The sequence below is a fragment of the Balaenoptera acutorostrata genome, chromosome 19, assembly GCF_949987535.1.
Source record: "Balaenoptera acutorostrata chromosome 19, mBalAcu1.1, whole genome shotgun sequence".
NCBI classification, from domain to species: Eukaryota; Metazoa; Chordata; class Mammalia; order Artiodactyla; family Balaenopteridae; genus Balaenoptera; species Balaenoptera acutorostrata.
This window is the reverse complement of record NC_080082.1, coordinates 66,711,929-66,728,914: the sequence shown is the minus strand read 5'-3', so window position 1 is coordinate 66,728,914 and position 16,986 is coordinate 66,711,929. Positions and strand designations below refer to the sequence as shown.

The following is a 16,986-nucleotide window of genomic DNA, read 5'->3' as shown; positions in this document are numbered from 1 at the left end:
CTACCAGGGATTGAACCCGTGCCCCCTGCAGTCAAAGCGTGGAGTCTTAACCACTGGACCACTGGGGAAGTCCTACAACTGTGTATCTTTTTAAAAAATATTTATTTATTTATTTAGGCTGCACTGGGTCTTAGTTGAGGCACATGGGATCTTCACTGCAGTATGTGGGATCTTTAGTTGCAGCATATGGGATATTTTTTTTTTCCAGTTGTGGCATGCAGACTTCTTACTTGTGGCACATGGAGTCTTAGTTGCAGCATGCATGTGGGATCTAGTTCCCCGACCAGGGATCGAACCTGGTCCCCCTGCATTGGGAGCACAGAGTCTTACCCACTGGACCACCAGGGAAGTCCCAACAACTGTGTATCCTTAATACATCACTGCCGTAAATCTCAGCTGTGAGTACAGTTAGATGCTGAGCCCTATGAATTCTAGAAAAATCTCTAGATGTGGGAGTGGTCTTGTGGACCACCAATAGATTCACTACTGGTTGTATAAAAAATACATTATGATTATTTTGGTATCTGTGTTTTAAAAAGTGGGGGGAGGGTGGGCAGGGAGAATGGATTTCTGTTAAAAGGAGCCCCTGGGTCATATGTAACACAGGTGTGGTATCTGTTTAGGGTCTTCTAAAAATTTAGCCACAAATGTAAGTGAAACCAACAAAGAAGAAATAGATATATGGATATACAATTTTGAGATCACTCTTTACAACATGTTAAGATGGGTCCAGTAAGCTGTAATTCTAACACTTCCTTTCAGGTGGGTCTTATGCACGTTTTGATTTGGAACCACTGGGTATGAGAATCATTTGGGCGGAAAGGTCTCAGGTTCCTATTTCAAATGAGCCCACTTCTTGGGTCCTTAAGAGCCTCCGGTTTCCGATTTATGAAAGGGTAGAATCCCTCTCAGAGCAGGGCCTGAAGCACTCACTGTGTAAACAGCAACTTCTGTCTTCCATTTCCCCCCGCCCCCTACATGCATCCTTCTTGTGTGATTCCCACAGGGTGTGGTCTCCAGGAACCCATAACCCCTATGCTCCTGTGTGGCGTCCCCATCTTGGGAAGAAGGGACTTGAGGGCACTGCGGCATCACACGCATCTTCCGTACTGAGTCCCTAAATAGTGCATTCACCGAACGAGGCTACTTTTAAGACTTGCTGAATGGAAATGTCTCTCAGGTGTTTGGTCAACAAGAATTGTCAAACAACACTCACTTTGCTAGATCCATTGTGCAAGTCCTTCCTCCCAGGCCCCAGCATCTTCTGAAAGCTACACAAGGTTGGTCTCAGCAGCAGGACCAACTGCCTAACCAGGCAGCAAAGTCCCCTCTGTTCTGTCCAGGCCACTGTAGGAAGGCATTCCCTGTCTCAAACTCCGAGTCTCATATGAATCATGCGGGCCGTTACTTATAGGGTCTTATGGAAAGTAAATACCAGGTAACTGCCAGAGTGACCTTGGGGGAGTACATTCAGTATTTGGTGGTTATACAAATTCACACACCTGTCTTGTCCACCCAGGTGTCCCAGGATACCAGCACCTCTCTGGGACCCACTGACTTCCTGGTGATAAGGCTTCTGGAAAATCAAGTCTTAGAGCCTTAAAAGGACTCCAAGGAATTCTAAGAAGCCAAGGAGCCTTCCTGCTCTACTGGAATCAACTCTGATTGGCAAAAACAGAAGAGCCTGACATCTTTTCTTTAAGCTCTTGTTTCTTTAATCTTCAATTTACAGTGACACTGAGTCAAAAGGAAACATGTACATAACCCTCAAATTAACTGCAGGTGTCTTCATGCACTGTAGTTTTGCTCACCTATAGGTACACATTTGAAATAATTTGTTACCCAAGTAAGAAGTGTACCACCAGGGAATAAAACACTACAGAAGGTTTAAAATGGAAAGCAGTTGTCTCCTGCCCCACCTTACCCAACAGCCACAAATCCCATCAACCACTTTTAGCCATTTCTATTCTGGTTCTTCCTGAGGCCACCTCTGCCATTCTGATCTTTCAGTCTATAGACTTTACTGGCTTCCTGCTCTGATAAGGAATTTAGATTTGACTCACGTCACTGCTCCTCTATTTGCTTCCAACTTTTTGTCATATTACTGTTTTGAGCTCTAGTTTTGGTCTCCTAAGTAACCTAAAGTATTGTATTTAAAAGCCCACTTCCTAAGATGATGATACAGGGATACACTCCCTCCTTTCTACTTCTCTTCCCCTTTCTACTTTGTAACAGTCACAGGCTGTGCCATTACTATTGGTGACAGGACTGGGGACAATGGCACTCCACTCTGTTGCCATTATGAAATCTATTCTGTCATAGATCTGGGTTTCTTCCTAAAATTGAAAAATAAAAATAAAAATAAACAGTATCTACTGTTTATATCAGAGCTATGCAAACACTGTTCAGTGAAGGGCCAATCAAAACAACGATTATATTTCCCCCTCTTTTTTTTCCAATTTCCTGAGTCCTCTGCCTCTTCCAGGAAGAATTATTAACACAAGGGTCAAATGAATACTCCTTTCTAAAGTTTGGTTCAGGGGCTTTCCTGGTGGTGCAGTGGTTAAAAATCCACCTGCCAATGCAGGGGACATGGGTTCAAGCCCTGGTCTGGGAAGATCCCACATACTGCAGAACAACTAAGCTCGTGCGCCACAACTACTGAGCCTGTGCTCTAGAGCCCGAGAGCCACAACTACTGAGCCCGAGTGCCAGAACTACTGAAGCCCGCGAGCCTAGAGCCCATGCTCCCCAACAAGAGAAGCCATGGCAATGAGAAGCCCGTGCACCGCAACGAAGAGTAGTCCCCACTCGCCGCAACTAGAGAAAGCCCACATGCAGCATTGAAGACCCAATGCAGCCAAAAGTAAATAAATATATTTTTAAAAAGTTTGCTTCACATTTGGACTGCAATTGTCTTGTACAATCTGTACATTTTCTCAAACAATTTGCTTACTTTGAAATCTCTGATTAACTTTTTTTTAATTAGAAGAAACATTCCTTTTTCTTAAAAAAATATTCCTTTTCTACTTTCAAAATTCTTTCCAGAAGTTTCTGTGTTGTTTTTTGTGTGTGTGTGTGTGGCTATCTTGGGTCTTTGTTGCTGCGTGAGCTTTCTCTAGTTGTGGCAAGCAGGGGCTACTCTTTTGTTGTGGTGCGTGGGCTTCTCATGGTGGCTTCTCTTGTTGCGGTGCACAGGCTCTAGGCACGCGGGCTTCAGTAGTTGTGGCTCGCGGGCTCTAGAGCGCAGGCTCAGTAGTTGTGGTGCACGGGCTTAGTTGCTCCGTGGCATGTGGGATCTTCCCGGACCAGGGCTCAAACCTGTGTCGCCTGCATTGGCAGGCGGATTCTTAACCACTGCACCACCTGGGAAGTCCCAGTCTGTGATGTCTTTTTAATTGTGTTCACAATTTCTCATGCTGCATGGATCTATCCAGGATATGAAGATCTTTCAGCTCTGGAAGTTTCCCTTTTAATTTCTTTCTTTTCTTTTCTTTTCGGCCCAACAGTCTTACTTTTAATTTCAGGAAGTCTATTCTTTTTAAATTTATTTATTTATTTATTTATTTTTAGCTGTGTTGGGTCTTCGTTTCTGTGCGAGGGCTTTCTCTAGTTGTGGCGCATGGGGGCCACTCTTCATTGCGGTGCGCGGGCCTCTCACTATCGTGGCCTCTCTTGTTGTGGAGCACAGGCTCCAGACGCGCAGGCTCAGTAGTTGTGGCTCACGGGCCCAGTTGCTCCGCGGCATGTGGGATCTTCACAGACCAGGGCTCGAACCCGTGTCCCCTGCATTGGCAGGCAGATTCTCAACCACTGTGCCACCAGAGAAGCCCAGGAAGTCTATTCTTTTTAAAAGAGCATCTTGGATTTATTTTTCATTTGCAATTATTTCTTGACTCACTCCTAGAATAAAATATTTAAAATATTTATTTCTCTTGAATATCTGTTCTCTTTGGTGGTGTTTTTTTTCTGTTTTATCTTAGATTTTTTTAAAAAATAATTTTATTAATTTATTTATTTTTGGCTGCGTTGGGTCTTCATTGCTGTGCGTGGGCTTTCTCTAGTTGTGGTGAGCAGGGGCTCCTCATTGCGGTGGCTTCTCTTGTTGCGGGTCATGGGCTCTAGGTGCGTGGGCTTCAGTAGTTGTGGCTCGTGGGCTCTAGAGTGCAGGCTCAGTAGTTGTGGCACACGGGCTTAGCTGCTCTGCGGCATGTAGGACCTTCCCGGACCAGGGCTCAAACCCATGTCCCCTGCATTGGCAGGTGGATTCTTAACCACAGCACCACCAGGGAAGCCCCAGATATTTTTTCATTCATGTTGGAGGCTTTCTTAATCTTTCACTCCCTACCTCTCATGATATTGAAGAAGCTATCAGAAAGCAGAGAGTAAGCTCCACAGATGGGTGGAGCTGGTTTAATGGCACACTTTGCTTTAGGATTAAAAGGGTAAGAACCAGCTGTTAGGATGAAGATCCTTGAAATGCCAAAATAAGGCAGCACTTGTTCTGGAGCATAATACACCAGATTCCCTAGTCCCTCAGACTTTTTTTTATAGCACATAATTCATTCTCTACTGTATTTTTTGCTTACCCATGGCCAGATACTTAATGCAAGAGAAGGGAGAGCAAATTAGGGAGTTTCACGGACAGACCTTCAATGAACCCTGCTTTCCTGCCCCACTTGTCAGTCTACAGCTCTGACAGGGGGGCTGTGACCTCCACTCCAGCAGCTCCCTCTTTGCAAGTTCCTAGCTTCAGCCTTTCCCACTCTGCATCTCCAGGCGATGCTCTCACCTGCTTTCACCTTGCTCAAACCTGCAATAATGGCCTCTCCTACTTGCTTCACCATTGATTTACACTTCAGCCTTTTTTGAACATGCTGCCGAGTTGACCTTCTTAACCAACCATCTGTGCACATGATTTTATATGTTGTAACATTCTGTGTATATACTGTTTTGAGCCCTGTTTTCACTTCACTTGACATCTTTTGATTAGTCAACCTAACTGAGCAACAACCTTAAGCTAGAGCATGATAGAGTCCCCGAAAAATTCAGAGTCTACTTTTAATTCCAATAAAAATCATTTTAGAAGACTTCCCATCACTAGTTCTCCTTCAATTTGTTTTTTGTTTGTTTATTTTTGCCATGCCACACAGCGGGATCTTATTTCCCTGACCGTTGATAGAACCCAGGCCCCGGCAGTGAAAGGACCAAGTCCTAACCACTGGACCACCAAAAAATTCCCCAATTTGTGTTTTTAATTACTGGTTTACACTGAACATGGCTGGCTTCAAATTTCATTTCCAAACACCAACTTCCTCATGCAATGGTTTCTTCTTAGGTTGAGTGTTTGGGGCTCTGTGTAAAGAGTATCTTTCAGTTCCCCATCATTTCCATGAATGTGGAGACAACGTCTGATTGAGTTTGGGTGGCTGTATGCACTAAAAAGATTATCTGGTGTGTACAGCTCCATTCTGAGTTTTCTAACTTCTGCTGAGAGCTCTGACTGAACGTTTTTCATCAGTGGTCATATTCATGACCTAAATGCAGAAGTATATAAATTTTAGTATACATACAAATCACGTGTGCTCCTTTTGGAAACTGCAGGCTCCTGGGTTTTACTGCTAGATACTCTGATGTAGTACAATGAGGGTAAGCTTGGTAATATGCAGTTTCAACACACACACTCCAAGCAATTCTGATGTATGTGGTCATTAGATTACACTCTGAGAATCATACCTTAGTCATCTGATGTCTAGTAAAGAAAGTCTGGCAGTGAGCTTTTCCATCTTGATTATTCATAGGGTTTCTCTCCCATGGGTTTTCTCATGTTGAATAAGGGATGTACTATAACTGAAAGCTTTTCCACACTCATTACATTCATAGGGTTTCTCTCCAGTATGGATTCTCTGATGCCTAGTAAGTTGACACCGCTGGCTGAAGGCCTTTTCACAATGATTACATTCATAGGGTTTTTCCCCAGTGTGTGTTCTCTCATGTTTTGTAAGCGTTGATCGATCATTGAAGGCTTTCCCACAGTCAACGCATTCATAGGGCTTTTCTCCAGTATGTGTTCTCTGATGTTCAATAAGGCGCGACCTCTGACTGAAGGCTTTAGCACACATGTTACACTGATAGGGCTTCTCTCCAATGTGTATTCTCTGATGCACAATGAGGGGAGACCTCTGGCTGAAAGCTTTTCCACAATGACTGCATTCATAAGGTTTCTCTCCAGTATGTGTTCGCTGATGCACAAAAAGCTGAGATCGCTGCCGAAAAGCTTTCCCACAGTCATTACACTCATACGGTTTCTCTCCAGAATGAATTCTCTGATGTGAAAGAAGGTGAGAGCTCCCAGTGAAGCCTTTCCCACACTGATTACATTCAAACGGTTTCTCTCCAGTATGAGTTCTCTGATGTTCAATAAGGTGAGAGCTCCCAGTGAAGGCTTTGTCACACTGATTGCATTTATATGGCTTCTCTCCAGTGTGAATTCGCAGATGCCTAATAAGCTGAGTGCTTCGAATGAAAGATTTTCCACACTGGTTACATTCATGGGGTTTCTCTCCAGTGTGAGTCCTTTTATGTGCAACAAAGTCAGAGCTTTGACTGAAGGACTTTCCACAATGTGCACACTCATAAGGTTTCTCTCCAGTATGAATTCTTTGATGAACAGTAAGGTTAGAGTTCCACCTGAAAGATTTTCCACATTCATGACATTTATATGGTTTTTCTCCAGTGTGAGTTCGTTGATGCCTAATAAGTTTGGAACTCTGGGTGAAGGATTTCCCACACTGGTTGCATTCATAGGGCTTTTCTCCAGTGTGAGTTCTCTGGTGTACAACCAGGTCATAGCTCTGGCTGAAAGACTTCCCACACCGAGTACATTCATATGGCTTTTCTCCCGTGTGTGTTCTCTTGTGTACAACAAGCTTAGAGCAACAGCTGAAAGATTTTGCACACTGATTACATGCATATGACTTCTTTCCAGTCTGAATGATGTCACAGTCAGGAAAAGATGAGGCCACGTGGAAGGCACCACAGTCCTCCTCACATCTGAATGGTGCCTCTCCAGGATCACTTATTTCGGTTTGCACAAGGCATTCATCGCACTCGTACTGACTTTCTCCAAAATTCATTGGCTTGTGTTCATTCAGAGACATGCTATGATTAATGCTGTTTCCATCCTTACTGTCATTGCCATTCTCTGCTGAAAAAATTCTATTAAGAAAACGAAGGGAGGTACCACAGTTGAAAGAGTCACTACTGACAGTATAATCATAAGGTTTTTTATTTCCTGTTTCAACATTTGCAATTTTATTCAAGTAAATGCTCTGACAGAAGGCTCTAGCACTTTGATGATCTTCACAGGACTTCAGATCAGCCCAGTTTTTCTGATGATTAATGAAAACCGAGTTCTGTTTCAACCTTTTAACCTGTGAGTTGAGCTTATGGAAATGTGTTCTTGTGGGTAATGTTGGAGGTAGAAGGCTTAGACTCAGATAACTACCCCCTTGAGCAAAAAGTCTCTCTGAGGTAAGTACTGTTTGACTCAGAGAGTCCTCCTGGTGCTTCCCTAGCTGGTCCCTCCAATGCTGCACTTCTCCTAATGACACCAACCAGGGGCCCTCCTCCTGTACACAGTGTTTCATTTCCATGTGGTGAGATGGCTCTTCCACAGCAATACCCTCTTCAGAAGCTGACTCTTTCTTTTCAAGTGTAGTCTTCCAGTCTGAAAGAAATCCAAATTGCCTGAATTACTGGAGAAGCATTAGAAGGGGAGAGTGGGATGAAGGAGACCACCAAGTATGAGAGGTATCTCTGGGTTTGTTTCTAATCCATGGACTGTAATTTCATGCAGGGTGTGAAAGGAAGGGATGGCTCAGCAAAGAGGAAATCAGTGGTAAAATACAAAAAAGCAAGCAAAGATAATGAAGAGATGACTCAGGAAGACTGGTCCCCAAAGAGGGAGCAGAGGAATAAAATAAGCAGGGAAGGGTGAAGCTTAAAGGAGAAATTCACACAAAAAATTTGGGTCTGAAGGTATAAAGCCCTCAATCACCACAACAGATACCTACATTCTCTTTGCTTGGACCTGTCAATATGATATCTTATTTGGAAAAAGGATCTTTACAGATGTGTTAAGGATTTGAGATGGGGAGGTTATCTGGATGGGCCCCAAATGTTATCACAAATGTCCTTATATGAAGGAGGCAGAAGGAGATTTGATACACACAGAGAAAGCATTCTGAACACAGAGCAAAGAGATCTGAAGGTGTTGGCCTTAAAGACTGAAGTGATGTGGGCACAGACCAAGGAATCCCACAGCCACCAGAACCTGGAAGAGACAAGGAATGGATTCCCTATTGGAGCCTCTGGAGGGAGCATGGCCCTGCTGCACCTTGATTTTAACCCAATGATACTGATTTTGGACTTGTAGCCTCCAGAACTGTGGGAGAATCAATTTGTGTTGTTTTAAGCCACCAAGCTGGTAATCTGTAATAGCAGTCACAGGAAACAGGATCTTAACATGTGCCTCAACCTTATGATCCACAATCTTAGTCTATCCATTTCCTGGTGCTGGATCTTGAAACGAGATCCCAAATACCAACACTAATTTAATATTCTTAACGCACCATTTCTACCATCGCTTCAGGCTGCCCACAGAGAAAAAAAAGGCTCTTTAACCACTCCAGAATTGATGTCACAGACTCCCCAGAAAAGTGCTGTGGTCCCTGAAGCAGGGTGCTTGGCCAGACTGGGCCACAAGTGGACTCCACCAGCTGGCGACTTCTGAGGCTCGATTTCCTTGGCAGTAAGCCAGGAATACGAATGCTTAGCTAACAAGGGTTACTTCGAGGCGTAAACGAATCAGCATGTGAGCCTCCCACCGTGTCTGGCACATGGTGCACTGCTATACACGGTACTGTTGATGTCATCACCCTTATTATTGTTCTAAAGGGGATTCCTCCGCCTGTTGAAGATACTGGGCCTTTAACAAAGAGTGCCACAGGCTCCCAGCTCAGGATCCTCGCCTGCGTCCTCCAGGATTCCCTTTTTACTTGTCACTTTGCCCACATACTGTCCTTTTCAGTCGGGTAGCCACCCACATCCAGTAATATCAAGGCCTTTGCCCAGGGTCCCATGCTTCTCTCCCTATGGCTGCCAAGGAGATAAGTATCCTCCATTTGGCAAAGTATGATCTACACTCTCCAGCTATCCTTTGACTTCCAGGAGGACGTTTCCCTTCTGCCCAACAAAGACCTTCTTTCCCTCTTGGGGAAGGTCCTTATCTATGCCCAACCCCTCCCACGACCAGCACTGTTCTCCTTCCCAAGACTCTGCTGTGTTCCTTTGGGGTGTTGACTTGGAATCTCTGATGATGAGAACTTTTCAAATGAAACAACAGCCCCACGAAGGGGAGTGAAAGGGTATTTGGGGATAGTGGAGGAAAGGAAAGAAATCTTTGAGTGGCTAAGATATGTCCAAGATGTGCCTGGCTGTTGGAAACTGGGCAAAGGAGGTTAAAATTCTACAGTAGCATCTGCACCAAGATCTTGAAATGATGAAGACAGATTTGCGGGTCAGCAAGAAAGTAACATCTTTGACAGAAGAGAAGAAAGACACTGCTGGTAAACTAAATTCAGAATGATGTCATTTGAGAACCACAGGTAAGTAAAAGTAGGTAAGAGTTCAGAAGTAAGAAATAACAGAAGCTGCAGGCAAGAGAGTAACAAGGTAAAAAGGCGCAGGAACACATGAGATAAATTAAACACCTCCAGGCTAGGGCAAGGTGTTATAAAGGACAAACATGTTGCTTACTGCTAAATGAAAGCAGTCACTCAGCAAAGAACACGTACTGCATGATTCCAACTATAGGATATTCTGGAAAAGGTAAAACTACAGAGACAGTAAAATAATCAGTGGTTACCAGGCGTTAGGGTGGAGGGAGGGTGAATAGGTGGAGCACAGAGGATTTTAAGGGCAGTGGAACTACTCTGTACGATACTATAGTGGTGCATATATAACATTATATATTTGTCCAAACCCACAGAACATACAACACCACAGCGAACCTAATGTAAACTGTTGATCTCTGTTGATAATAATGTATCAATATAAGTTCATCTACTGTAACAAATGTGCCAAAGAATGCAAGACATTAATAATAGGGGAAACTGTGTGGGGTGGGGTGGTATACGGGAACTCTGTACATTCTGTAAGCATGAAACTGCTCTAAAAAATAAAATCTATCAATGGGGACTTTCCTGGTGGTCCAGTGACTAAGACTCCGTGCTCCCAGTGCAGGGGGCCGGGGTTTGATCCCTGGTCAGGGAACTAGATCCCATATGCCGCAACTAAGAGTTCGCATGCCATGACTAAAGATCCCACATGCCGCAACTAAGACCCGGCGCAGCTAAATAAATAAATAAATAAAATAAGAAAATAAAGTCTATGAATTAAAACAAAACAACAAAAGATCAGAAGCAGCCCAATTAGTCAGTATGATGAACATGTTCCAAAATAGACTGTGGTGATGGATACACATGCTGAGAATATACTAAGAGCCTTTGCATACTTTAAATGGGTGAGCTGTATGGTATGTAAACTGTATTTTGATACAGCTCTAAAAGAAAAAAAGAAAAAGAAAAAATAATTCCAATTAGGCTGACACACAGGGTAGGAGGTGGGCCTATGGGATGAGGGGAGATGGGAAAGCAGGTCCAGGAAGATTTAGCAGGAATCCTTCTGGAAGGCTTGGATGCACAAGTTTTTACCACACCTTGGGATCATCTTAAAGACATGGGAACGTCCAACATGGAGGAGGGCTTATCACCCAAATGGCAGAGCAAAGACCAGCCTGAAGGGGAGGGCTGAGGAGCTTCCACCCTGGGTAGAAGTCAGGATGAGAGGATGGAGGAAAAGAGGGGGCATGAGGACATGGGAATAAGATGCGGCAGCAGAGGGGTGAAGACCAGAGGAAGACGGGGACAGAAATGAACCCATGTGTGAGACAGGTCCTGACGACAGCAACAAGTGTTCTCCATGGGTGGGCTGGGCACAGAGACACGCTGATGTGGATGAGAACACAGCTGCCTTGTTGGACACGACGAGGCAGCAGAGAACACCTGAGCAAACCCCGAAAACGGCCTCCCTGCTCCTTGGACCTTAACCACTGGGCCGCTGGCCTGTTCTCACCTCGGGGAGGTCCCTGCTCCACCCTCCATGGGTCCTCCCCTTGCTCCAGTCGGGCGATCACATCCGGTTTTGAAAGCAGAAGCCCTGGTCAATGGAGGAAAAACAGAGGGCTTGGTCTTCTGCTTGGTGACAGGCGCAGCCCTCACCCCTGGGGTCAGACGTGAATGGACTAGGAGGGCCCCCGCACCCTCCCGAGATTTCCCACTCCCTGAACCACAAGCCACAGACCTGCTCTGGAGGTGGAATGAGCGGCAATACCAGGACCCAAATCTCAAAGGGACCCACTTCCAGCACGTTTCGGCCCAGCCTGGGCACACCCTTTAGATGAGCCGCACTCTGGGTCCTGCGATGGGCAGTGCCTGCCTTACCCAGGGAGACCAGGTGACTGCAGGTCTCCAGAGTCACCTCACGGTACAGCATCCTCTGAGCCAGGTCCAGCTGTCCCCACTCCTCCCATGTGAAGGTCACAGCCACGTCCTTGAAGCTCACAGGTGGCTGAAACATCACTGGTGTTACCATGGGACCCTGCTTTCTCGACGAGGAGGTTGGGGGGACAGGACAGTACAGGGGAGGGAGAACCCCTTGCTCAGATCAGACTCAGACTAAGGCCCGTGGCGTTTTCATTTCTGCCTGGGTATCTCATCTACCGCTGGTCACACCAGTGATCCCGATTTTCTGTTTTGGAAAACAACGGGGACCCCTCTTGGAGATGCCCGTCCCCAGCCTCTCTACAGAATCACAGATTGGAAGCCAGTCAAAGAGGATGCTCTAAATCAGGGGTCAGCACACAGTGGCCCATGGGACAAATCAGGGCTCTGGTGTGTTTTTAGAAGGCTAATGCCATGAGCTGAATTGTTCCCCCATGAATCCGCATGCTGAAGTCCTACCCCATAATGTGACTTATCTGGAGACAGGGCCTTTATGGAAGTAATTAATGCTAATGGAGATCATAGGGCAGGGCTCTAATGTGATGGGACTGGTGTCCTTACAAGAGGAGGAGGAGAAACCAGAGGCCTCTCTCTCTCTCTACTATGTGGAGACATAGAGAAGGCACCATCTGAAAGCCGGAAAGAGTCCTCACCAGAAACCAACCCTGCTAGCACCCTGATCTTGGACTTCCAGCCTCCAGAACTGTGAGAAAACAAATGGCTGTTGTCCAAGCCACCCAGCGGGTGGTACTGTGTTACAGCAGCCCAAGTAGACTAATAGAGCTGAGAAAGGATTTTTTTTTAAAGGACCACATAAAAAAAAAAAAAAGAATATGAGGTAGAAGCTGTACGTGGCCTGAAGAACCTAAAATAGTCCCCACCTGGTCCTTTACAGAAAAGGCTGGTCAAGCCTATGCTCAAGGGAGGCCAGGAGGTAAGGGGCCACATGCCCTGGCCTTGGGGGCCAGGCCAAGTTGGCCTCTCTGCTTCACGACTTGCTAGCTGGACACCTGGACGTGTCCCTGAACTTCTCGGCATGAGCTGCCCTGATGCGACTATGAAGACAGCCTCCTGCACCGGGGAGTCTCACAGGACATGAGTGCAACTGACCCCTGGCATCCAGGAAGCACAGGCAAGTGTATGGTGCTGGAACCCTGAAGGAGGTCAGGGACCCACCCCCACCCACCGTGTGCTGCACCGTGAGCCATCTAAGGGCGACTCTGGCTCTTTACAGGGACACTCTCAGCTGCCCTCCTGAGTGGTCTCAGCGAGGATCAGTGGGCCCAGAGTGCCTGCATGTCTACGGAGGCTCAGCTCTGCCTGCCCTCAAGGGCCCACTGAGCAAAAACCACAAATAAAAAGTCTGAGGCAGAGACCTGGCCCAGGGAACCAGGTTTGTGGAGCTCCTGGTTTGTTCACGCAGGGAGCCTGTAGACTTCACCCCAAGGCATAGGGCAGCATTACAGAACTCTCGTGTGTGCTGGCCTGAGGAGTTGGGTGTTATCCTTGGACACATTTTACAGCCAAGGAGACTAAGGTAATGAAAGTGAAGGCCCCCAACTCACCTGAGACAGGATCTGCTGAGAATATGCCTCCATTTCCTCCTCATACCTGGAGAAGCTGTCCTGAAGAGGGCAGAGGTCCTCAGAAGGCAGGGCTGGGGTTGGGGGAACAATTCGGGATTCAGCCCCACCCCAGTATCTCCACGCTCCCGAGTCCATTCCCATCCCCAAAGGAGAGGGTGGCCAATGCCAGCTGAGGACCATCCCTTGGGGAGTGAGGGGCAGGGAGGCGGGGCTCTGAACACGTGTTCTCCCTGTTCAAGGCTCTGAGGTCAGCTGAGGTGGCCGAGCCAGCTTTCCAGTTGCGGAGAGGGCCAGTCTGCCTGGGTCCGGGCCTGGGCTACCCCAGGCTCAAGGTAAATGCCTTGAGGCACATGCTGGGGTGTCTGAACCATGAGCCCAAAGATACACAGTAGTCCCTCAACACTCAAATAAAGGAGGGATCAGTTTTTCCTCTTATTTCAAGATACTAAATAGGGAGAAGTGGAGGCAGTGTCAAAACAATTAATCGTACAATTTTAAAAAATCCCAATGAAACATCAGTTGGTTTCTAAAAATGGAGGTGGGGGATGGGGACAAGGAGGAAATGAAAATCACCAGGAGAACAGCTAAGGGCATGCTGAGAGGCGGGTATCATCCTTCTGGAGCTGCTGGGTGCTGCCCCACTGCCCGTGGGCCACACCTATTATCCCCTGCTTTACTTAACACTGTCGTTGCTTCCCATACTCTGCCCATCTAGTATCTTGGCTGTAGTCACGTGACAGTCCCACTGAGACAGCCAGGCAAAAATCCTCCTGAATCTTGCCCCAAACCCTTCCCTATGTTTGACTCCCTCTCGCCCTGCCTGTACCAAAAGCACACCCACGCCATGCACACACACAGATGTTCACCACACCTAAGAAGGCCGCTGAAGACTCTATATGATGCTAGCTTGTTCTGACATTCCCGTCCATCCACAGGCAATCTCCTACCACCCGTGTCCATTTCCACCCTCTGATCCTCTTCTTCCTAGTCTGGAGACACCCCAGGGTGAGGGCTGGGAACACCTCCCCTCCGCAGCCAGACTGCCTGCTTTCAAAGTCCTAGTTCCACCAGGACTCATCTGTAGACATCCGGGAGAAGAGCAGGCCCTGCCTTGTGGTGCTGCTGTGATGATTATGTGAGCTGCATTTACAACTGCTTAACATTGTGCTGACACACAGTAGGGTCACAGCAGATTTAATTATATTGGTTATAGTTGGGCATAAAACTCCCCTTCTTTTCCTCATGCTGGACCCAGGAGGGGGCTGGTCTGGCAGGGGTCCCTCTTTCTAGAGGCCTCTCTTTCTCCTTCCTTTTCTAGTTTCCTCTTTCCCTGCCTGTGAGGGGGTGGGGTTTCAAGGGCTGCCCCAGCCTTTATGTCCAGCCTAGATCTCCCTCCCAGGTTCCCTGCCACTGCCATTCCCTCCTCCACATCCAGCCATGCCTCTAAAGACTTGATGAAATAAAATTCATATTTTAGGGCAAGACAAGAAAAATTTAAACATAAACTTTTTCTCTGCTTGTTTGGGTCTCTTCCCTCCCATTTAGTGTGTATCCTGTATCTGCATTAACCCTACCTCCTTAGGAGACAAACTTCCTTCTTTGTAAGGGGTCACAGTGACCCACTACTGGCTTTGTACTGCAGCTCTGGATTACATAAAATGTCAATTCATCATGTGATATATGACTCTGTCTCAAAAAGGTATATAACTGTGCTTTGACCTCTAGGGTGGAACAGTCCTCAGAGCTTTCTGAAAGACTATTTCCTGAGTTATAATCCTCAGGTTTGCTTGAATAAAATGTTCCATTTCTCGGCTTCCCTGGTGGCACAGTGGTTAAGAATCCGCCTGCCAATGCAGGGGACACCGGTTCGAGCCCTGGTCCAGGAAGATCCCACATGCCGTGGAGCAACTAAGCCCGTGCGTGCTCCACAACTACCGAATCTGCACTCTAGAGCCCGCGAATCAGAACTACTGAGCCTGCGTGCCACAACTACTGAAGCCCATACACCTAGAGCCTGTGCTCTGCAACAAGAAAAGCCATCCCAGTGAGAAGCCCACACACGGCAACGAAGAGTGGCCCCCGCTCGCTGCAACTAGAGAAAGCCCACGCACAGCAACGAAGACCCAGTGCAACCAAAAATAAATAAATAAATAAAACAAATAATTTTTTTTTAAAAGTTCCATTCCTTTCTTAGATCAACTATGGATTAACTCTATCATTGACAAGACTCCTGGACTCAACACAGCTGAGAGTGACCACGGATTCCTCATCTCTTGCACTGCAGCCTCCATCCTGGCTCCTCACTAGACATGGAAAGTCAGAGTCCTCCTCACTCTTTCTACTCCCTTGGCACTATCCCTTGCACTGAGTTATCCACCGCCTGATGCGTCTACTTACTGAGGCTCTGTAATCCAAACCCCAGCCCTCACGCACAAGGGAATTTATGTCCCTGCTCCCCACACCACTAGTCCTGCTCACCAATACAGCCCCTTCTCACACCGAGCCCTTAACTTGGGGCATCACCAAACACAACCAACACAGGCCCCCAACACCCTGGTCCGGAGTTTGCCCGATGCCATTTGCTCTGCCAGGACTACCCCTAATTCTTTGTTCATCTGGACAACATACGCTTTCTCTTCAAGTTGAATTCAAAGTCCGCGTACCAGTGGAAGAAAACGTGTCCATGTTCTGGGGCTGGGGTGGCCTCGGGGGTACAGCGGACCCCCCACGCGGGTTCTCGGGCCAGGCTCACCTGCGCGCGCGGGTAATGGCGACACTTCCGGTGGGTGGCGGAAGTGTGCGCGCTCGGCGCAACGAACTACAAGTCCCAGGAGGCCGCGGGCTAGCGGCCGTTTTTCTCGCTTCGGTGGTAGTTTTTTCAGCTGCTGCTGCGGCCGTTGCTCCGGGCGGCGGCGGCAGCGGCAGCGTCGAGACCTTTGGTGTCTGGGCGTCGGCGACCCAACTTTTTATCTCTTACAACAGCTCGGTTTGTGGCTGAGAATGTTGCTCCCCTTTAGCTCTGCCCCTCGGCCCCGAGTTAATGGACGACTCTGATTCTCCTCATGGGCGTCCGCGACACAGGTCGAGGGCGCGACGTTCGTGTCTGAACCGTGCACGGCTTCGTGCTTTCCTCGTGGGCCTTTGCAACGGCCAGACCTGCCGTGGAAGTGAAGTGAGACCACCTGACGAGGAGCACAGAAGACGTTTTTTCAGAGCCCGCTAGAGCAGCGGAGTCCACCACAGTCTTTGCGTTTGGCAAAGGCTCAAAGGCCGGCACAGGAGAGGGAAAGCTTGACAGCAACAAACAGAAATGGCCTCAGGTGTGTCCTGAGTGTGGCGTAAGGAAGTTGGAGGCCGGCTAACTAGTAGTGTGGGTCATCCTATGTGATTGCTCAGGGGAGCTTATCTGGCTTTCTCCCGTGGGTCATAAGTGGGACAGGGGCAAAAATAGGGAAGCTGGCAGTTAGTGACCAAGTCCTGTTTGGGGCCTGTTGCTACAGAGATTGTGGGTCAGAGAGTTCTGTTATATGTGGTCTGGCCATTGTTTGTGGGGCTAAGATCCACAGACCTGCTAACCTGCCCTGGCTCTTCAGGGAGGGAGAGACCACAGGAAACCTTCCCAGGCCTGCCTTCTGGTGGGAACCACTCTGGCTGTACTTGAACCTCAGGCATCGTTAAGCTCCTGGATTGTGCTCTTGTGTCTGGGTTGCTCCTGTGACCAGTCTTCCTTGCCTTGACTCTCCTGGAGTTGACCTTCTTGGTTGCTTTACCCAAGGC

General features: G+C 47.4%; 1 protein-coding gene across 1 annotated transcript; it reads right to left on the bottom strand.

The window, feature by feature from the left end:
* Positions 1-4,374: 4,374 nt before the first annotated feature.
* On the bottom strand, positions 4,375-15,979 carry ZNF544 (zinc finger protein 544). Its single transcript, XM_057534239.1, has 5 exons — positions 15,873-15,979; positions 13,189-13,280; positions 11,564-11,690; positions 11,196-11,279; positions 4,375-7,728 (listed from the first exon to the last, which is right to left on the bottom strand). Exons 1-5 carry the CDS (start codon positions 15,892-15,894, stop codon positions 5,795-5,797), a joined length of 2,259 nt encoding a protein of 752 aa, XP_057390222.1. The 5' UTR covers positions 15,895-15,979; the 3' UTR covers positions 4,375-5,794.
* Between the last annotated feature and the right edge of the window lie 1,007 nt (positions 15,980-16,986).